At 46.2% G+C, this 23115-nt stretch overlaps 1 protein-coding gene across 2 annotated transcripts in view; it reads right to left on the reverse strand.

Moving 5' to 3' along the window:
- LOC311146212 (disks large-associated protein 1-like) overlaps nucleotides 1-23115 on the reverse strand; it is a gene marked incomplete at both ends in the record, with an annotated part of 47771 nt that overhangs the window by 22398 nt on the left and 2258 nt on the right. The window contains one exon of one of the 2 annotated variants that reach the window (XM_084182719.1): nucleotides 2674-2963. In XM_084182719.1, the coding sequence (XP_084038845.1) occupies nucleotides 2674-2963 (290 nt within the window). The remainder of the gene's footprint in view (nucleotides 1-2673; nucleotides 2964-23115) is intronic. The other variant, XM_084182718.1, reaches the window with a different exon arrangement.

Consider the following 23115-nt stretch of genomic DNA (forward strand, 5'->3'; position numbering starts at 1 on the left):
GGTAAGTTACAACCCCTGCCCGTTCCACAACGACCCTGGTCTCACCTCTCGGTGGATTTTGTTACCGACCTTCCCTCCTCACAGGGGAATACCACCATCCTGGACGTTGTGGATCGGTTCTCGAAGGCCTGTCGTCTCCTTCCCATGCCGGGTCTTCCTACTGCCCTACAGACCGCTGAGGCTCTATTTTCTCACGTCTTCCGGCATTACGGGGTACCCGAGGATATAGTGTCTGATCGAGGCCCCCAGTTTACCTCCTGAGTCTGGAGAGCGTTTATGGAACGGTTGGGGGTTTCGGTGAGCCTTACCTCGGGTTACCACCCGGAGAGTAATGGGCAGGTCGAACGTGTCAACCAGGATGTGGGTAGGTTTCTGAGGTCATATTGCCAGGGCCGGCCGGAGGAGTGGGCGAGATATGTGCCCTGGGCCGAGATGGCACAGAACTCTCTCCGCCACTCCTCCACTAAACTAACCCCTTTCCAGTGTGTGTTAGGGTACCAGCCGGTTCTGGCACCTTGGCATGAGAGCCAGATCGAGGCCCCTGCGGTGGATGAGTGGGTGCGGCGCTCGGAGGAGACGTGGAACGCTGCACACGTCCATCTGCAGCGAGCCATCCGTCGACAGAAAATGAGCGCCGACCTCCACCGCAGTGAGGGGCCAGTGTACGCACCTGGAGATCGAGTCTGGCTCTCAACCAGAAACCTGCCCCTCCGCCTGCCCTGCCGGAAGCTGGGTCGGCGGTTTGTGGGGCCTTTTAAAGTCCTGAGGAGATTGAACGAGGTGTGTTACAGGTTACAACTGCCCATTGATTACAAAAATATTAACCCCTCGTTCCATGTGTCTCTCCTCAGGCCGGTGGTAGCTGGTCCACTCCAGGACTTTGAGATAGAAGAGACTCCTCCGCCCCCGTTGGACATCGAGGGGGCTCCGGCGTACACTGTTCGGGCCATCCTAGATTCGAGACGCCGGATGGGGGGTCTCCAATATCTCGTGGAGTGGGAGGGGTACGGCCCGGAGGAGCGGTGCTGGGTGCCGAGGAGGGACATTCTAGACCCGTCTCTTCTGACCGAGTTCCATCGTGGTCATCCTACGCGCCCTGCTCCGCGTCCTCCTGGTCGTCGCCGGGGGCGGCGCACGGCTGGAGCCACGCGTCAAGGGGGGGGTACTGTCACGGTTTCGGCCGAGGCGGCTCCTTCTCCTTGTTCGGGCAGGCTTCGGCGGTCGTCGTCTCTGGAGTACTAGCTGCCACCGTTCGATGTTTCATGTTTGATTGGTTTTGTCTGTTTGTTACACCTGTTTATTGTTAAGTGTTCATTAGGCACCCTATTTAGTTCTCTTGTGTTTGGTCAGGTGTTGTGTGTAATTGTTCGATGTCACGTGTTGTTGTTGGTCCTCTGTTTTGTGCTCTCTGTATTCGTTTTGCTTAGAGAGTCCTGCACGTTGTGCGTACTTACTTTGGACAGTCCGGTGTGCGTTTGTTTCGCCTATGGCCTGTTGCCGTGTTGGCTTGTACTACGGACTTCACTAAAGACATCTGGTTTCGAATCTCTGTGTCCTGCGTGTGATTCCACGTTCCCTCTACACTCAACCCTGACAGTATTAAGTCAACCTTATTCTTGTTGATTGGGAAGGTGATTTATCAGGGTAGATTATCACACCAATACTCCACACAGTGAGTGGAGCAATATGCTGCACCATGCGTTAACACAGGCAGCCCAATTCTGATCTTTTTTTCCACTAATTGGTCTTTTGACCAATCACATCATATATTTTCACATCAGATCTTTTTCAGAGATGATCTGATTGGTCAAAAGACCAGTTAGTGAAAGAAAGATCAGAATTGGGCTGCCTGTGTAAACGCAGCCCGAGTGCCTGCCAAACTGTTTCTAGCACCTTGTGGAGTTCAGAACAGGAACAAAATAACTAGGAGAGGCAAAGTACACTATCAAAGGCCAAGAAGCATGCAGACCTTTAGTTTAGAACACAGATCACAGTCAGCCATGTTTTTCACTCATGTTGTCCTTCAGCCAATGCCTTTAGTGAAACGTTTGTCGAAGATCCCTTTCACATTTGCATTGAGAGATGTTTGTGATGCTCAGGGATTGACATATTTGTTCATTGTGCATATTGCAATGAACCTATAAGACTAGAATTAAGATCATTAACTGAAATGTTCATTTTCACAGGTATTTCTCACTGTAGCCACTTCATGTAAAACTAGGAGAACCTTCCATTAATTTCCCCTGGTGTTTGAAACTTTAATACTCTTTACTCATTTAGTGGAAAGGAATGCAGGGGGAATGTATAAGCACCAGGCTGGGTTGTATTTTGACTTGGATGCTGCTTTACTGAATTCACAAACGCGAGCTGTAAGCCCCAGATATGTCAGAGTGATACTGAAGGCTACGAGCAGCCTCTCTATATAATGGTATCAAATGATCAGCAGAAATCCCTGCACCACTTGAAGGGAGTCCAAAGTACCATTAAAGCTGGAGGTCGGAGGACCTCATTCTAACACTGTTGTCTGATTTCTTTATGCTATGCTTCTATCCCACTGCAGTAAACATTTCATTAGGTACATCCCATGCCCAAAAGAATGCGACATCATAAGAACTAGTTAAATTCATTTAAAGTTAAAGTTACTTTAAAACGAGTTAATGAGAGGAGTCTTACTTTAAAGTGGTCATTTCAGTCAGTGATGGCTGGGTGGCTTTGAGATAGCTGGCCCGTCGACCTTGGGCCTGGATCTTTGGACACAGCTTAGGACTTTCCTCTGAGTCCCCGCTGTCTTCATCCTCTGCCATAGCCTTCACGTAGCTGCCGCTGCGCATGCGTCGACATGGGATATCGTCCTCCTTCCCCCCCAGAGGTGAGAAGCCGCTCCACTCATCCTGTGGCACCTGTGGGGACAGGGAAGGTGACAACAGAGCTTCAGGCACATCCACGGATGACTGCATGGCACCCTGAACCAACATCCACCTGGTCAAGTCCGGCAAACGAGGCGCCACAACAATATCCAACACAGTCAGATGCACCTCTATTTCTCTCTCTGTCTTGTACTGAGCGTTGAAGGTAATAGGTAATTAAGGAAAAGGCTGGTGTGAGTTTGCATGATTACACTTAAAACCCCTTCCTGACAACCTGGGCATCTGTTAGCGTGGAGTCTCCCTAGGGGCACAGCCTTATCAATAGGATGCTCACAGAGAACTAGGGTGTCAGGGTGGTATGACATTTGAATTAATCTGACCCTGACTACTATTGTGGGTTAAGGAGAATAATTGATTGAAGGAGAAACACAATGAGCTAGCCAGATATATGGGCTAGGGCACAAACACAACCTGAACTGACAAACTATTATTAATTGTTTACTAGATGAAGTACTACTATGAATACAACTAAATCCATTCCTCCATACTGAGAGGAATGATGGTGCCCTTGGCACTAAAAGGTTAATTCAGACATAGTGAAAATGTTTGTTACCCAAGAGTATCAATTTATCTTCCAATTACATACCTTATTTGGGTAGTTAGCATAGCGCATTCATAAATACTTTGGACACTAAGTTGATGCTGGAGGAGAGAGAATCCCACTCCTCTGAAGTCTTAGTAATTACATGAATCACTACAGAGGGAAAGGAGCCTTGGTAACTGAGGAGACAGTCAGAGCAGAGGAGAGCAGGCTAGGATGCTAGGGCCTTTGACGTCAGAGCAGAAATGAGCAGGTTGTATATAAAAGGAGGCTATGGAGGCAGGGTGACTCTATAACCGCAGAGCGGCTGCATGCCCACACACTACAACACAGTACACACCGTGCTTGTGCTGCCTGTGTCCCCTGCTCGCCACAAAAATAGGCCTATCTTCACAAGTTCACACAGACCCACCTGTACCTTAGATACCATACTGGATGTGTTCAGCGCTTTGTTGTTGTGAGAACTCCAGTATAACGGCCTTGGTTACTTTTATCTACTATAGCTAACCGTTCACTGAACACTGTGTGGGGCTGAATAGTTGAAGATCTGAATGTTGTGTTGCTTGGCTACAGCGACAGCAAATCATTTATGAGTTACAAGATTATGTCAGTAATTGAGTACGGTATGTATGTGTATTTGTCACTGGGTTCTAACCACCTGTTGGACTGTTTGTGTGGGCATACATGTACAGTCGTGGTCAAAAGTTTTGAGAATGACACAAATATACATTTTCACAAAGTCTGCTGCCTCAGTTTTGATGATGCCAATTTGCATATACTCCAGAATGTCATGAAGAGTGATCAGATGAATTGCAATTAATTGCAAAGTCCCTCTTTGCCATGAAAATGAACTTAATCCCCCCAAAACATTTCCACTGCATTTCAGCCCTGCCACAAAAGGACCAGCTGCCATCATGTCAGTGATTCTCTCATTAACACAGGTGAGAGTGTTGACGAGGACAAGGCTGGAGATCACTCTGTCATGCTGATTGAGTTAGAATAACAGACTGGAAACTTTAAAAGGAGGGTGGTGCTTGAAATCATTGTTCTTCCTCTGTTAACCATGGTTACCTGCAAGGAAACACGTGCCGTCATCATTGCTTTGCACAAAAAGGGCTTCACAGGCAAGGATATTGCCGCTAGTAAGATTGCACCTAAATCAACCATTTATCGGATCATCAAGAACTTCAAGGAGAGAGGTTCAATTGTTGTGAAGAAGGCGTCAGGTAGCCCAAGAAAGTCCAGCAAGCGCCAGGACCGTCTCCTAAAGTTGATTCAGTTGCGGGATCGGGGCACCACCAGTGCAGAGCTTGCTCAGGAATAGCTGTAGGCAGGTGTGAGTGCATCTGCATGCACAGTGAGGAGAATACTTTTGGAGGATGGCCTGGTGTCAAGAAGGGCAGCAAAGAAGCCACTTCTCTCCAGGAAAAACATCAGGGACAGACTGATATTCTGCAAAGGGTACAGGGATTGGACTGCTGAGGACTGGGGTAAAGTCCTTTTCTCTGATGAATCCCCTTTCCGATTGTTTGGGGCATCCGGAAAACACCTTGTTCGGAGAAGAGAAGTTGAGCGCTACCATCAGTCCTGTGTCATGCCAACAGTAAAGCATCCTGAGACCATTTATGTATGGGGTTGCTTCTCAGCCAAGGGAGTGTGCTCACTCACAATTTTGCCTAAGAACACAGCCATGAATAAAGAATGGTACCAACACATTGTCACGCCCTGGCTCTGGGGACTCTTAAATGTTGAGCCAGGGTGTGTAGTTTCTATGTTAAGTTTTCTATGTTGAGTTTCTAGATCGTGTAGATCTATGTTGGCCAGGGTGGTTCCCAATCAGAGGCAGCTGTAGCTCGTTGTCTCTGATTGGGGAACATACTTAGGCAGCCTTTTGGCACCAGTCTGGGTGGGATCTTGTTCTGTATAGGTTTGTTTGGTGTAACCTAAAGACTTCACGTATCGTTTGTTTGTTGTTTTGTCATGTGTTCAGTACTTTAATAAAATGTATGCTTATCACGCTGCGCCTTGGTTCAACCAGTCATTAAACGATCGTGACACACATCCTCCGAGAGCAACTTCTCCCAACCATCCAAGAACAGTTTGGTGACGACCAATGCATTTTCCAACATGATGGAGCACCTTGCCATAAGGCAAAAGTGATAACTAAGTGTCTCGGGGAACAAAACATCGACATTTTGGGTCCATGGTCAGGAAACTCCCCAGACCTTAATCCCATTGAGAACTTGTGGTCGATCCTCAAGAGGCGTGTGGACAAACAAAACCCCACAAATTCTGATAAACTCCAAGCATTGATTATGCAAGAATGGGCTGCCATCAGTCAGGATGTGGCCCAGAAGTTAATTGACAGCATGCCAGGGCGGATTACAGAGGTCTTGAAAAAGAAGGGTCAACACTGCAAATATTGACTCTTTGCATAAACTTAATGTAATTGTCAATAAAAGCCTTTGACACTTATGGAATGATTGTAATTATACTTCAATATACCATAGTAACATCTGACAAAAATATCTCATAACACTGAAGCAGCAAACTTTGTGAAGACCAATACTTGTGTCATTCTCAAAACGTTTGACCATGACTGTATACAATACAGTATCCATAATACTTTAGTATACATAACTCGACAAATCTACTCACAAAATAACATCGATGACAAAATAACTACACTAATTTAGAAGTTTAGATATCAGAGGAATCCGACAATTCAAAATGCTCGGCTCCAGATTACATTATAATTTTTTTAAACATAATTTCAAAAAGCTGCATAACATTTTGGGCATCAATTCTCCCATGGCACTGAACTTACGGACATAACTGGTCTCCATTTGTACTAATAATGCAACTACTGCTATCCTATTCCAGCCGTCGACTCAAACCTGCCAATAATGTTGGTGTGTGTTTCTATGGTAACAGGGTAACTATATTACAGTAGAAAAAGATCGCAGGATATGAGTACATGGGAAACATCTATGCAGACCAATACTCCGAGTCAATATTCACGGAATAATAAGGAATTCCCCTCGACCACGCCCACAAATTGGGAAAATAAAAATTATTTCCTATTGACACCCATTGTAAAAGAGCCAACTTCGTTGCCGATTTTTTGTTATCCAGAGTAGTATACATAACTCAACAAATCTACTCACAATATAACATCGATGACAAAATAACTACACTAATTTAGAAGTTTAGATATAAGAGGAATCCAACAATTCAAAATGTAGCTGTATGGTCTGTTTGTTTGTGTTGTTGGTCTTGGCTAGCTTAATGTTCAAGATTGTACTTTTATCTACTGTAGCTAACCGTTCACTGAACACTGTGTGGGGCTGAATAGTTGAAGATCTGAATGTTGTGTTGCTTGGCTACAGCGGCAGCAAATCATTTAGCACTCACTCACGTGGCCCTTCAATATTCAGTTGTTAGAAAACTCGGGAGCAGGCAATGTTGAAAAGTAATCTTTAGTCATGTTGTACTTTTCTTAAATGTAGTTTTGTAATTGACTAAAACAAGCAGACAACAAGAAATTTGTTTTTGAAAAAGGCCAAGTATTTGCTGTGAGCCAATGGGGTAACCTAGGAAACCACAAGTTGTTTTTCCCCACAGGCGGGCAGGGCCGCAACGTTCTATCTAATACCGACTGGGACTATTAGGTCTGTTCCCACACACATGCTGGATCACAGTGTTGCTGACTGTAAAAACTGTTAAATCCCAGTGGATTGATGAGGAATTGAAAAATTGTATGGTTGAGAGGGATGAGGCAAAAGGAATGGCAAATAAGTCTTGCTGCACAACCAATTGGAAAACGTACTGCAAATTGAGAAATCATGTGACTAAACTGAATAAAAAGAAGAAGAAACTATACTGTGAAACAAAAATAAATGACATAAAGAATTATAGTAAAACGCTTTGGAGCACCTTAAATGAAATTTTGGGCAAGAAGGCAAACTCTGCTCCATCATTCGTTGAATCAGATGGCTCATTCATCACAAAACCCACTGATATTGGCAATTACTTTAATGATTGTTTCATTGGCAAGATTAGCAAACTTAGGCATGACATGCCAGCAACAAACACTGACACTACACATCCAAGTATAACTGATCAAATGATGAAAGACAAGCGTAGTAATTTTGAGTGAGTGTGGAAGAGGTGAACAAACTATTGTTGTCTATCAACAATGACAAGCCACTGGGGTCTGAAAACTTGGATGGAAAATTACTGAGGATAATACCGGACGATATTGCCACTCCTTTTTGCCAGATATTCAATCTAAGCCTACTAGAAAGTGTGTGCCATCAGGCCTGGAGGGATGCAAAAGTCATTATGCTACCCAAGATTAGTAAAGCCCCCTTTACTGGCTTAAATAGACAACCAATCAGCCTGTTACCAACCCTTAGTAAACTTTTGGAAAAAATTGTGTTTGACCAGATACAATCCTATTTTACTGTAAACAAATTGACAACAGACTTTCAGCACGCTTATAGGGAAGAACATTCGACAAGCACGGCACTTACAAAAATGACTGATGATTGGCTGAGAAACATGGATGATAAAAAGACTGTGGGAGCTGTTTTGTTAGACTTCAGTTCGGCTTTTGACATTATCGATCATAGTCTGCTGCTGGAAAAATATATGTGTTATGGCTTTACACCCCCTGCTATATTGTGGATAAAGAGTTACCTGTCTAACAGAACACAGAGGGTTCTTTAATGGAAGCCTCTCTAACATAATCCAGGTAGAATCAGGAAATCTCCAGAGCATCTGTCTAGGCCCCTTACTTTTTTCAATCTTTACTAATGACATGCGACTGGCTTTGAGTAAAGCTAGTGTGTCTATGTATGCGGATGACTCAACACTATTCACAACAGCTACTACAGCGAGTGAAATCACTGCAACACTTAAAAAATAGCTGCAGTTACTTTCAGAATGGGTGGCAAGGAATAAGTTAGTCCTAAATATTTCAAAAACTAAAAGCATTGTATTTGAGACAAGTCATTCACTAAACTCTAAACCTCAACTAACTCTTGTAATTGTGGAAATTTAAACTGCTTGGAGTAACCCTGGATTGTAAACTGTCACGGTCAAAACATGTTGATACAACAGTAGCTAAGATGGGGAGAAGTCTGTCCATAATAAAGTGTTGCTCTCCCTTCTTAACAACACTATCAACAAAGGTCCTATAGACCCTAGTTTTGTCGTACCTGAACTACTGTTCAGTCGTGTGGTCAGGTGCCACAAAGAGGGACCAAAGGAAAATTGGCTCAGAACAGGGCAGCACAGCTGGCCCTTAAATGTACACGGACAGCTAACATTAATCATATGCATGTCAATCTCTCATGGCTCAAAGTGGAGGAGAGATTTACTTCATCACTACTTGTTTTTGTAAGAAGTGTGACATGCAGTCCATCATTGTAAATAAGAATTTGTTCTTAACTGACTTGCCTACTTAAATAAAGGTTAAATAAAATTAAAATAAAAAATAGAAAAATGTGAGGTGTCTGTATAAACTACTAGCACACAGCTCAGACACCCATGCAAACCCCACAAGACATGCCACCAGGAATATGGAATATGCTTTATTCAGCCCAATAAGGTAGTCTGCAGCAATGCGTAAACACGATCCCAGTGCGACTTAAATGCGTACTGGGAACCAAACATAGACGGGTAAATATTCCCGGCGATAAAATAACAAAAATACTCAACCGAGCTAGCAATACCTCCACAAAGCAACAATCACACACAAAGACAAGGGGGACAGAGGGAATACTTATACGGGTACTGATGAGGGGATATGAACCAGGTGTGTGTAATAAACAAGACAAAACAAATGGAATGATGAGATGAGGAGCGGCAGTGGCTAGAAGGCCAGTGATGACGAACGCCGAAGCCTGCCCGAACAAGGAGAGGAGGAAGCTTCGGAGGAAATCGTGACAGACCCTGGATGTAAACTGGGGACCCCGGTCAGACACTATGTCCTCTGGCACCCTGTAGTGCCGGAAGACATGAGTAAACAGGGCTTCCACAGTTTGCAGGGCCGTGGGGAGACCGGGCAGAGGAAGGAGGCTGCAGGCTTTAGAAAAGCGGTCCACAACAACCAGGATGGTGGTGTTACCCTGAGAGAGGGGAAGATCAGTGAGGAAGCCGTTGTGGAACTGGTAAGGGATGTAACTTACCCGCTGGGAGGTGCCTAGGTGCCTTACTCTGGGCGCACACCGAGCAGGAGGAGACATACACCCTCATGTCCTTAGCCAAGGTAGGCCACCAGTACTTCCCGGTCAGGCAGCGCGCTGTACGTCTGACACCTGGGTGACCAGAGGAGGGAGATGTGTGTGCCCAATAGATAAGACGGACACGGACAAGAGACGGCACGTACCGCAGCCCAGCTGGGCACTGAGGTGGAGATGGTTCTGTGCGTAACGCCCGCTCTATGTTCGCGTCCACCACCCACAATACCAGCGCCACAATACAGGAGGCCGGGAGTATGGGGATGTTGTCTATGGGCCTCTCCTCTGTTTCGTACAGCTGTGACAGCGCGTCTTCCTTCACTTTCTTAGTACCTGGTTTGTATGACAACGTGAAATCAAACCGGGTGAAGAACAAGCCTGGCCTGGCGAAGGTTAAGCCTCCTCGCTGCCCGGATGTACTCCAGATTACGGTGGTCAGTCCAGACGAGGAAAGGGTGTATCACCCCCTCGAGCCAGTGCCTCCATGCAGTCAGGGCTCTGACAACAGCCAAAAGATCCTGATCACCAACGTCGTAGTTCTGCTCCGCGAGGCTGAGCTTCTTAGAGAAGAAGGCACAGGGGCGGAGCTTGGGTGGTGTGCCCGAGCGTTGGGATAGGACAGCATCTATCCCCACCTCGGACGCATCCACCTCCACTACGAACGGTAATGATGGATCGGGATGGGCCAGTACCGGGGCTGAGGTGAACAGAGCCCTCAGGTAACTGAAAGCCCTGTCAGCCTCAGCAGACCAGCGGAGCCGGGACGGCCCACCCTTCAACAGAGAGGTGATGGGAGCTGCGACCTTGCCAAAGCCCAGGATAAACCTCTGATAGTAATTGGCAAACCCAATAAAACACTGCACCTTCTTTACCGTGGTTGGAGTCGACCAATTACGCACGGCTGAAATGCGATCTCCCTCCATCTCCACAGCTGAGGTGGTGATGTGGTATCCGAGGAAGGAGACGGACTGTTGGAAGAACAGACACTTTTCTGCCTTGGCATATACAGTGAGGGAAAAAAGTATTTGATCCCCTGCTGATTTTGTACGTTTGCCCACTGACAAAGAAATTATCAGCCTATAATTTTAATGGTAGGTTTATTTGAACAGTGAGAGACAGAATAACAACAACAAAATCCAGAAAAACGCATGTCAAAAATGTTATAAATTGATTTGCATTTTAATGAGGGAAATAAGTATTTGACCCCTCTGCAAAACATGACTTAGTACTTGGTGGCAAAACCCTTGTTTGCAATCACAGAGGTCAGACGTTTCTTGTAGTTGGCCACCAGGTTTGCACACATCTCAGGAGGGATTTTGTCCCACTCCTCTTTGCAGATCTTCTCCAAGTCATTAAGGTTTCGAGCCTGACGTTTGGCAACTCGAACCTTCAGCTCCCTCCACAGATTTTCTATGGGATTAAGGTCTGGAGACTGGCTAGGCCACTCCAGGACCTTAATGTGCTTCTTCTTGAGCCACTCCTTTGTTGCCTTGGCCGTGTGTTTTGGGTCATTGTCATGCTGGAATACCCATCCACGACCCATTTTCAATGCCCTGACTGAGGGAAGGAGGTTCTCACCAAAGATTTGACGGTACATGGCCCCATCCATCGTCCCTTTGATGCGGTGAAGTTGTCCTGTCCTCTTAGCAGAAAAACACCCTCAAAGCATAATGTTTCCACCTCCATGTTTGACGGTGGGGATGGTGTTCTTGGGGTCATAGTCAGCATTCCTCCTCCTCCAAACACGGCGAGTTGAGTTGATGCCAAAGACCTCAATTTTGTTCTCATCTGACCACAACACTTTCACCCAGTTCTCCTCTGATGTTCATTGGCAAACTTCAGACGGGCCTGTATATGTGCTTTCTTGAGCAGGGGGACCTTGCGGGCGCTGCAGGATTTCAGTCCTTCATGGCATAGTGTGTTACCAATTGTTTTCTTGGTGACTATGGTCCCAGCTGCCTTGAGATCATTGACAAGATCCTCCCGTGTAGTTCTGGGCTGATTCCTCACCGTTCTCATAATCATTGCAACTCCACGAGGTGAGATCTTGCATGGAGCCCCAGGCCGAGGGAGATTGACAGTTATTTTGTGTTTCTTCCATTTGCGAATAATCGCACCAAATGTTGTCACCTTCTTACCAAGCTGCTTGGCGATGGTCTTGTAGCCCATTCCAGCCTTGTGTAGGTCTACAATCTTGTCCCTGACATCCTTGGAGAGCTCTTTGGTCTTGGCCATGGTGGAGAGTTTGGAATCTGATTGATTGATTGCTTCTGTGGACAGGTGTCTTTTATACAGGTAACAAGCTGAGATTATGAGCACTCCCTTTAAGAGTGTGCTCCTAATCTCAGCTCGTTACCTGTATAAAAGACACCTGGGAGCCAGAAATCTTTCTGATTGAGAGGGGGTCAAATACTTATTTCCCTCATTAAAATGCAAATCAATTTATAACATTTTTGACATGCGTTTTTCTGGATTTTTTTGTTGTTATTCTGGCTCTCACTGTTCAAATAAACCTACCATTAAAAGTATAGACTGATCATTTCTTTGTCAGTGGGCAAACGTACAAAATGTGCAGGGGATCAAAAACTTTTTTCCCTCACTGTAGGTCATGCTCCAACAGTCGGCCCAGCACTCTGCGAACCAGGGACACATGCTCGGCGCGCGTAGCGGAATACACCAGAATGTCATCGATGTAGACCAACACACCGCGACCAAGCATGTCCCAAAACACCTCGTTCACAAAGGACTGGAAGACGGATGGAGCATTCATCAACCCGTATGGCATCACCAGGTATTCGTAATGCCCCGTGGTTGTGCTGAATGCCTTCTTCCACTCGTCCCCTTCCCGGACATACACCAGGTTGTGCGCACTCCGGAGATCTAAATTCGTGAAGAAGCGTGCCCGATGCATTGATTCGATAACAGAGGAGATGAGGGGTAGAGGGTAACTATAGCGAATGTTAGTTTGAGTAAGTGCCTGGTAATCAATGAAAGGGCGCAGACCTCCGTCTTCTTCACGAAAAATAAACTTGAGGAGGCGGGCGAAGTGGAGGGACGTATGAACCCCTGGCGCAGGGACTCTGAGACGTATGTCTCCATAGCCTTCATTTCAGCCTGCGACAGGGGATAGCCATGACTCCTGGGAGGCACAGCGTCTAACCAGAGGTTTATCGTGCAATTATTATTGCCCTTTAGAGGGTGAATGAGCAAGACAATATATTTAAGTGCCTTTGAACGGAGTATGGTAGTAGGTGCCAGGCGCACCGGTTTGTGTCAAGAACTGCAACTCTGCTGGGTTTTTCACGCTCAACATTTTCCCATGTGTATCAAGAATGTTCCACCACCCAAAGTACTCAATATTAGGAAGGTGTTCCTAATGTTTGGTATACTCAGTGTATACCTATTTAGTGATTAGAAAAGGCATTTAGATATAGACCACTCAGCTTGCTTAATGCAGACTATAAAGGGCTTGCTAAACTGGCAATGAGACTTGAGAATCTAATGCCAAAGATTATCCACCCAGATCAAACTGGATTGATGAAAAATAGATAAGGGACAGATAATATACATAGACTACTTCACATAATGCAGGAGGCTAATTTGAGTAATACTCCACTAATGGTCATATCGATGGATGCCGAAAAAGCATTTGATCGCATTGAATAGAGTATTGTGATACAAAAGGGCGAGCTCCCAGCCATCCAGGACATACATGCCAGGCGGCGTCTGGGAAAGGCCAGAAAAATTGCCAAAGACTCCAGCCACCTGAGACATGGACTGTTCTCCATGCTCCTGTCCGGCAGGCGGTACTGATGCATCAAGGCTCAGACTGAACAGCTTCTATCCCCTGGCCATAAGACTGTTAAATGGCTAACAACTACTGCTCTCCCTCTCCCACAGACTATCCACACTGAATATATGCCCATCCACAGGTCTCTACCCACTCAGACACAACCTATGCTGCTGCTAAAATTATTATTGATCATATTTATTACTCAATTATGCTGCTGTCCATTGATTATTGACTGCCATTACAATTTGTATTTATCTGTTTATCCTGCTACTGGTCACTATTACTCCTGTTTACATGTACAGTATATATTACCTTTAGTATATTACCATAAGTATTCCTATACAGGTAAAAGTCAGTAAATTAGAATATTTTGAAAAACTTGATTTATTTCAGTAATTGCATTCAAAAGGTGTAACTTGTACATTATATTTATTCATTGCACACAGACTGATGCATTCAAATGTTTATTTCATTTAATTTTGATGATTTGAAGTGGCAACAAATGAAAATCCAAAATTCCGTGTGTCACAAAATTAGAATATTACTTAAGGCTAATACAAAAAAGGGATTTTTTAGAAATGTTGGCCAACTGAAAAGTATGAAAATGAAAAATATGAGCATGTACAATACTCAATACTTGGTTGGAGCTCCTTTTGCCTCAATTACTGCATTAATGCGGCGTGGCATGGAGTCGATAAGTTTCTGGCACTGCTCAGGTGTTATGAGAGCCCAGGTTGCTCTGATAGTGGCCTTCAACTCTTCTGCGTTGTTGGGTCTGGCATTCTGCATCTTCCTTTTCACAATACCCCACAGATTTTCTATGGGGCTAAGGTCAGGGGAGTTGGCTGGCCAATTTAGAACAGAAATACCATGGTCCGTAAACCAGGCACGGGTAGATTTTGCGCTGTGTGCAGGCGCCAAGTCCTGTTGGAACCTGAAATCTCCATCTCCATAGAGCAGGTCAGCAGCAGGAAGCATGAAGTGCTCTAAAACTTGCTGGTAGACGGCTGCGTTGACCCTTGATCTCAGGAAACAGAGTGGACCGACACCAGCAGATGACATGGCACCCCAAACCATCACTGATGGTGGAAACTTTACACTAGACTTCAGGCAACGTGGATCCTGTGCCTCTCCTGTCTTCCTCCAGACTCTGGGACCTCGATTTCCAAAGGAAATGCAAAATTTGCTTTCGTCAGAAAACATGACTTTAGACCACTCAGCAGCAGTCCAGCTCTTTTTTTCCTTAGCCCAGGTGAGACGCTTTTCGCGCTGTTTCTTGGTCAACAGTGGCTTGACACGAGGTATGCGGCAGTTGAAACCCATGTCTTTCAAGCGTCTCTTGGTGGTGGATCTTGAAGCCCTGACTCCAGCAGCTGTCCACTCCTTGTGAATCTCCCCCACATTTTTGAATGGTTTTTTTTTCACAATCTTGACTAGGGCGCGGTGATCCCTATCGCTTGTACACTTTTTCTGACCACAGTTTTTCCTTCCCTTTGCCTCTCTATTAATGTGTTTGGACACAGAGCTCTGAGAACAGCCAGCCTCTTCTGCAATAACCTTTTGTGTCTTTCCCTCCTTGTGCAATGTGTCGATGGTCGCCTTTTGGACAGCTGTCAAATCTGAAGTCTTCCCCATGTTTGTGTAGGCTTCAGAACTGGACTGAGAGACCATTTAAAGCCCTTTGCAGGTGTTTTGAGTTAATCAGCTGATTATTTTGTGGCACCAGGTGTCTTCAAAATGTAACCCTTACACAATATTCTAATTTTGTGACACACGGAATTTTGGATTTTCATTTGTTGCCACTTCAAATCATCAAAATTAAATGAAATAAACATTTGAATGCATCAGTCTGTGTGCAATGAATAAATATAATGTACAAGTTACACCTTTTGAATGCAATTACTGAAATAAATCAAGTTTTTCAAAATATTCTAATTTACTGACTTTTACCTGTATATACTGTATATTCCTGCTACCAGTCACTTTTCAGCCCTGTTTATATGTACAGTGCCTTCAGAAAGTATCCACACCCCTGGACCTTTTCCACATTTTGTTGTGTTACAGCCTGAATAAAAAATTGATTGAATTGAGATTTTCTGTCACTGGCCTACACCCAATACCCCATAATGTTAAAGTGGAGTTACAGTTTTGACTTAAATCTACTTGAAAATCTAAGGCAAGATCTGAAAATGGTTGTCTAGTAATGAGCAAAACCAATTTGACAGAGTTTGAATCATTTTTTAAAGAATAATGGGCAAATGTTGCACAATCCAGGTGTGGAAAGCTCTTATGCCTTGTTCACACTGCAGGCCTTAAAGCTGAAATCATATTTTTTTCTCCATATCCGTTTTGGACTACTGACTGTCCAAACAGCAAGTTACAAGTGACCAAATCGGATTTGTGTGTGTTCAGACAGCAGTCATTTGCTGACAAGGCTACGCTAGTTGTCATAGTAGCGATGGGTGTGTGTGCAGTGGTGTAGGTTGATTGATGGTGGTGCTCCTGCTTCCTATCACTCAGAAGTTACAGTGAGGGAAAAAAGTATTTGATCCCCTGCTGATTTTGTACGTTTTGCCCACTGACAAAGAAGTGATCAGTCTATAATTTTAATGGTAGGTTTATTTGAACAGTGAGAGACAGAATAACAACAAAAAAATCCAGAAAAACGCATGTCAAAAATGTTATAAATTGATTTGCATTTTAATGTGTAGAAAAAATCTATTTAATCAATTTTGAATTCAGGCTGTAACACAACAAAATGTGGAATAAGTCAAGGGGTATGAATACTTTCTGAAGGCACTACTACCAGTCACTTTTTATGTATAAACCCACCTCAACCACTATAGTACCGTTGCACATTGAATAAGGTACTGGCACTGACCTCTATATACTACTTGGCATTCTTATGTTTCTTTAACTCTCATCGGAGTAGCTTGTGTTTTTTATTTAATTTAATAGTTTTTTCTATTATCTATTATCTATATTATTATTATTATTATTAATATTATCATCACTGCATTGTTGGGAAAGCGCTGTCAAGGTAAGAATTTCACTGTACTGTTTTACACCTGTTGTATCCTGTGCACGTGGCAAATAAACGTTGAAACTTGAAACTAGGAAATATGAACTTCGACCCCAAATTCATTACATTTATCAAAATATGTTTTTACTCCGCAAAGGCGCAACTGTTGACCAATGGTCTACTTTCAAATACTTTTGTACTTGGTATGGGGAGAAGACAAGGATGCCTTACCTTTAATTTTTTGAAATAGCAATTGAGCCTCTAGAAGATTATGTGTTATTGTATGTGAGTGATCCAATATATTCCATTCCTGCATTGTTCAAATGTTTAAAGGATTATAGTACAGTTTCAGGATACAAATTAAACTATGATAAAAGTGAGGTAATGCCAAATAACATGAATAATGCTATTAGAAATCTTGTTAGACCTCTGAAATAGTCGTAGGAGGGTTTTAAGTACCTTGGTATCCATGTAAGGAAATAATTGTATACAATTGTGAAAGATAATCATAGGAATCTACTAGAGATAACTAAGATAGATATCAATAGATGGATGCACTGCCTCTTTCATTGACAGGCATGGTCAATACAATAAAAATGTATATCCTACCCAAATTCTTATACCTGTGATGAGGTGGTGATGAAGGAGTCAGGCACAGGAGGGTAAATCACAGAATAACAGGCTTTAATCCGCAAAATACAGGTTTACGCAGACATGCGTCAAACACACTCCAGGGCACAAAACAGGCGCACTGGAAAATACAAGGCATACGGGAAAAATGCTCCTGTCCATACACAATACACGAGCTCCACCGAGCTTCACTAACCTCCACAAATAAACAATCACCCACAAGGACAAGGGGGTAGAGGGAACACTTATACACAGACTAATTAGGGGAATAGAACCAGGTGTGTGTGATTGACAAGACAATTGTGATGATGATTGGGGCGGCAGTGGTTAGTACTCCGGTGACAATGAACGCCAAAGCCTGCCCGAACAAGGAGGGGAGGCAGCCTCGGCAGAAGTCCTGACAGTACCCCCCCTTGACGCACGGCCCCAGCAGCGCGCCGACCCCGGCCTCGGGGATGGCCAGGAGAACGCGGAGCAGGGCGAGCCGAATGGCGATGGTGGAAATCCCGTAACATGGAGGAATGGAGGATATCCCTCACCGGGACCCAGCACCGTTCCTCCGGACCGTACCCCTCCCACTCCACGAGGTACTGAAGGCCCCCCACCCGACGCCTCGATTCCAGGATGGTACGGACAGAGTACGCCGGGGCCCCCTCGATGTCCAGAGTAGGTGAGGAACCTCTCACACCTCAGACTCCTGGAGCGGACCAACCACTACCGGCCTGAGGAGAGACACATGAAACGAGGGGTTAATACGGTAATCAGGGGGAAGTAACAACCTATACGTAACCTCGTTGATTCTCCTCAGGACTTTGAACGGCCCAAAAGCCGCGGGCTCAGCTTCCGGCAGGGCAGGCGGAGGGGCAGATTCCGGGTCGAGAGCCAGACCCGATCCCACGGTACGAAGACCGGGGCCTCCCTGCGGTGACGGTCAGCTTTGGCCTTCTGACGACGCACGGCGCGCATAACACCATAACACATTGGAATGGTGTTAGGTTAGTAGAGGAGTGGCGGACAGAGTTCTGGGCATATTCTGCCCATGGCAAGAACACCGACCACTCCCCCAGCTGGTCCTGGCAGTAGGACTGCAGGAACCTACCCACATCCTGATTTACACGTTCCACCTGCCCATTACTCTCAGGGTGGAACCCAGAGGTCAGGCTGACCGAGACCCCCAGACGTTCCATGAACGCCTTCCAGACCTTGGACGTGAACTGGGGACCTCGGTCAGACACTATATCCTCTGGTACACCGTAGTGCCGGAAGACGTGTGTAAACAGGGCCTCCGCAGTTTCCAGAGCCGTGGGGAAACCGGGCAGAGAAAGGAGGCGGCAGGCTTTAGAAAAGCGGTCCACAACGACTAGGATGGTGGTGTTACCTTGGGAGAGGGGAAGATCTGTTAGAAAATCCACACTTAGGTGAGACCATGGTTGTTGTGGAATTGGTAAAGGTTGTAACTTACCAGCTGGGAGGTGCCTAGGTGCCTTACTCTGGGCGCACACTGAGCAGGAGGAGACACCCAAGGTAGGCCAACAGTATTTTCCGGTCAGGCAGCGCACTGTACGGCCGATACCTGGGTGACCAGAGGAGGGTGACGTGTGTGCCCAGTAGATCAGACGATCACGGATAAGAGCAGGCACGTACTGTAGCCCATCTGGACACTGAGGTGGAGAGGGATCCGTGCGTAATGCCTGCTCTATATCCGCGTCCATCGCCCATACTACCAGCGCCACAATGCAGGAGGCCGGCAGTATGGGAGTGTTGTCTCTGGGCCTCTCCTCTGTGTCATACAGCCGGGGCAGCGCGCCTACCTTTACATTCTTCGTTCCCGGGATGTATGATAGAGTGAAATCAAACCGGGTGAAGAATAGGGCCCACCTGGCCTGGCGAGGATTCAGCCTCCTCGCTGCCCAGATGTACTCCAGGTTACGGTGGTCCGTCCAGACGAGGAAAGGGTGTTTTGCCCCCTTGAGCCAATGCCTCCACACGGTCAAAGCTCGGACAACAGCCAACAGCTCCCGATCACCAACACTGTAGTTCTGCTCCGCCGGGCTGAGCTTCTTCTAAAATAACACACAGGGGCGGAGCTTGGGTGGCGTACCCGAGCGTTGAGACAGGACAGCTCCTATCCCAACCTCGGACGCATCCACCTCCACTACGAACGGTAGTGATGAATCGGGGTGGGCCAGTACTGGGGCTGAGGTGAACAGACCACGCAGTTTGCTGAAGGCCAGGTCAGCCTCAGCAGACCAGCGGAGCCGGGATGGCCCACCCTTCAACAGGGAGGTAATGGGAGCTGCGACCTTGCCAAAGCCCCGGATAAACCTCCGATAGTAGTTGGAAAAGCCAAGGAAGCGCTGCACCTCCTTAACCGTGGTTGGAGTCGGCCAATTACACACGGCTGAAATGCGATCTGCCTCCATCTCCACACTTGAGGTGGAAATGCGGTATCCAAGGAAGGAGATGGACTGCTGGAAAAACATACACTTCTCTGCCTTAGCATAAAGGTCATTTTCCAACAGTCGGGCCAGCACCTTACGAACCAGGGACACATGCTTGGCGCGCGTAGCGGAATACACCAGGATGTCATCGATGTAGACCACAACCCAGCATGTCCCGAAACACCTCGTTCACAAAGGACTGGAAAACTGAGGGAGCATTCATCAAACCATAGGGCATCACCAGGTATTCATAATGCCCCGTGGTTGTGCTTAATGCTGTCTTCCACTCATCTCCCTCTCGGATACGCACCAGGTTGTACGCACTCCTGAGATCTAATTTGGTGAAGAAGCACGCCCCATGCATTGATTCAATCACTGAAGGAATAAGGGGGAGAGGATAACTAAATCTTATCGTCTCTCTGTTCAGTGGTCGATAATCAATGCATGGGCGCAGACCTCCGTCCTTCTTCTTCACAAAAAAGAAACTAGAGGAGGCGGGTGAAGTGGAGGGACATACATGTATAAACCCCTGGCGCAGGGACTCGTGACATATTTTTCCATTGCCACCGTTTCAGCCTGTGACAGGGGTTATATATGACTCCTGGGAGGTACAGCGTCTACCCGGAGGTTTATCGCGCAATCCTCCGCCCGATGAGGTGGTAATTTAGTCGCCTGCGTTTTAGAGAACGTTTGCGCCAGATCGAGGTATTCAGGGGGAATGTGCACGGTGGAGGTACTGTCTGGACTTTCCACCGTGGTTGCACCAACGGAAACACCTAGACACCTACACTGACACTCTCGCGACCACCCCTTGAGAACCCTCTGCGGCCATGAGAAGGTGGGGTTGTGGAGTGCTAGCCAAGGGATACCTAATACCACAGGGAAAGCAGGAGACTCAATAATGGAAAAAGTAACCTGCTCACAATGAGTCTTCTGGGTAATCATGGTGACTGATGCAGTAACTTCCTTAACCAACCCGGACCCTAATATTCGACTATCAAGTGCTCTGATGGGGCGTGGAATGGATAGGGGAATCCATGGAATGCCTATACGGTGTGCGAATGCCCTGTCCATAAAGTTCCCAGCTGCACCTGAATCGACTAGCGCCTTACACTGGGGAACTACCGTGTGCTCAGGAAAAGAGACAAGTATTTTACAGTGCGCAGCAGAGGGGTCTGAATCAGTGTGGGTGTTTGACACCTGGGGTGATGCGAGAGTGCCCTGCCTGCCGCCTCCAAACCCAGAAGAGCGTTGACGACAATGTGTGGTCAAATGTCCCTTCGTGCCACCAGTGTGGCACTGGCGCTGCCCTCTCTCTGCCGGCGGCTCCACCCAGCTCCATCGGCTCTGGATCCGAGTTGTCCGGGGTGGAAACGGGCAGACCTCCTCCAGGACGTCCTCTGGTTGCCAGCAGGTTGTCCAAACGAATGGTCATGTCCACCAGTTGCGAGAAGGACAACATGGTGTCACGGCAGGCTAGCTCCCGTCGGACGTCCTCTCGCAGATGGCACCGGAACTGGTCGATTAGGGCCCGCTCGTTCCACCCGGACCCAGCTGCCAGAGTTCGAAACTCCAATGCGAAGTCCTGCGCAGTCCTCTTCCCCTGCCTCAGGTGGACCAGCCGCTCGCCCACCTCTCAAACCTCGGGTGGGTGATCGAAGACCACCCGGAAGAGGCGAGCGAACTCCCCGTAGTTCTCCAACGCAGCTCCTCCTTCGTTACACACCGCGTTGGCCCACTCCAGGGCTTTCCCAGAGAGGCAGGAGACGAGGGCGGACACCTTCTCCCGCTCCGATGGAACTGGCCGGATGCTGGAGAAGTAGAGCTCCAGTTGGAGAAGGAATCCTTGGCACAGCACCGCTGTCCCGTAGAACTCCCCTGGTCGGGATATCTGGATCCCTCCGGGTGCTGGGGTGTAGGTGGCGGGATCCGGTTGACCAGCTGGTCTCGACGTATTAGGCTCTCTCCTCTCCAGGCGTTGGACGACCTGAAGAACCCGACCCATCGCTTCACCCAAGCTGGCTAGCATAGTTGAATGGTCCTGGACCCGTTCCATGTCTCCAGGCATGTGCGTCTCTCCCGCTGACTCCATATTCGGGTGGGTGATTCTGTGATGAGGTGGTGATGAAGGAGTCAGGCGCAGGAGGGTAAATCACAGAATAACAGGCTTTAATCTGCAAAATACAGGTTTACACAGAAATGCGTCAAACACACTCCAGGGCACAAAACAGGCGCACTGGAAAATACAAGGCATACGGGAAAAATACTCCTGTCGATACACAATACACAAGCTTCACCGAGCTTCACTAACCTCCACAAATAAACAATCACCCACAAGGACAAGGGGGCAGAGGGAACACTTATACACTGACTAATTAGGGGAATAGAACCAGGTGTGTGTGATTGACAAGACAATTGTGATGATGATTGGAGCGGCAGTGGTTAGTACTCCGGTGACGACGAACACCGAAGCCTGCCCGAACAAGGAAGGGAGGCAGCCTCGGCAGAAGTCGTGACAATACCTATTTCAGTGCATACCACTGAAGCTACCTGCAGATTTCTTAAAAAATCTAAATAAAGTAATCTCTTCTTTTCAATGGCAGAAAAAAACAGCTTGTGTAAGCATCAAACTCTTCAAGCTTCTTATTCCAAAGGAAGGTTTATACTTCCTAATTTTTAACTCTATTATCTAGCCACTAATTTCCGTCCTATAGGGCTTTGGTTGCATACTACGAACACTGACCCCCGGTGGCTATCAATAGAACAACAATACATTAAATCTGTAACTTTGAAAGGGATCGCCTTTGTGGGACACCAAAAGAACAGCATTCACAAAGAATCCCATCATCAAAAATACTTTTGACTCATAGCAGAGAGCTCATAAACTGCTTGGATTCAATAACATACTTTAAAGATCTACTCTGTTAATGGACAATCCACTTATTCCAAAGGCAATTGCTAATAGAATATTACATTTATGGAACTCGAAAGGAATTGCTATTGTTGGGGACTTATGTAAGGGAAATACATTCATATAATTTAAACAACTCAAAGACCAGCATGAGCTTCCTCAAACTAGCTTTAAAAAAAAGAAATATCTTCAGATAAGGCACTGGGTAAAATAAAATACAAAATACAATTTCCCTAATTCTCCAGAGGAATCACTGCTCGAAAATCGTATCCATAGTACTAGGTCAACTCAAGGTCTGATCTCACTGACGTATAATATACTAAATAATAATCTACCTACTTATAATAACCTAACATACAAATACAAATTGGACAGAGACATAGGCTGTAATTATGACTCAGTTGACTGGGATTACTTGCTTGAAACCTCTCAGAGCTTCTTGATGGCAACCAAACATAGACAGATGCAATTAAATATATTGCACAGGACATATTTTACTGCATATAGATTGCATTTACTTGATAAGATAACTGACAAATGTCCTAGATGTAAGATAAATACTGGAGATTTACTGCATATGTTATGGAGTTGTCCCTACCTATAGA

The sequence above is a fragment of the Coregonus lavaretus genome (genome assembly GCF_964263955.1).
Source record: "Coregonus lavaretus genome assembly, chromosome: 19".
NCBI classification, from domain to species: Eukaryota; Metazoa; Chordata; class Actinopteri; order Salmoniformes; family Salmonidae; genus Coregonus; species Coregonus lavaretus.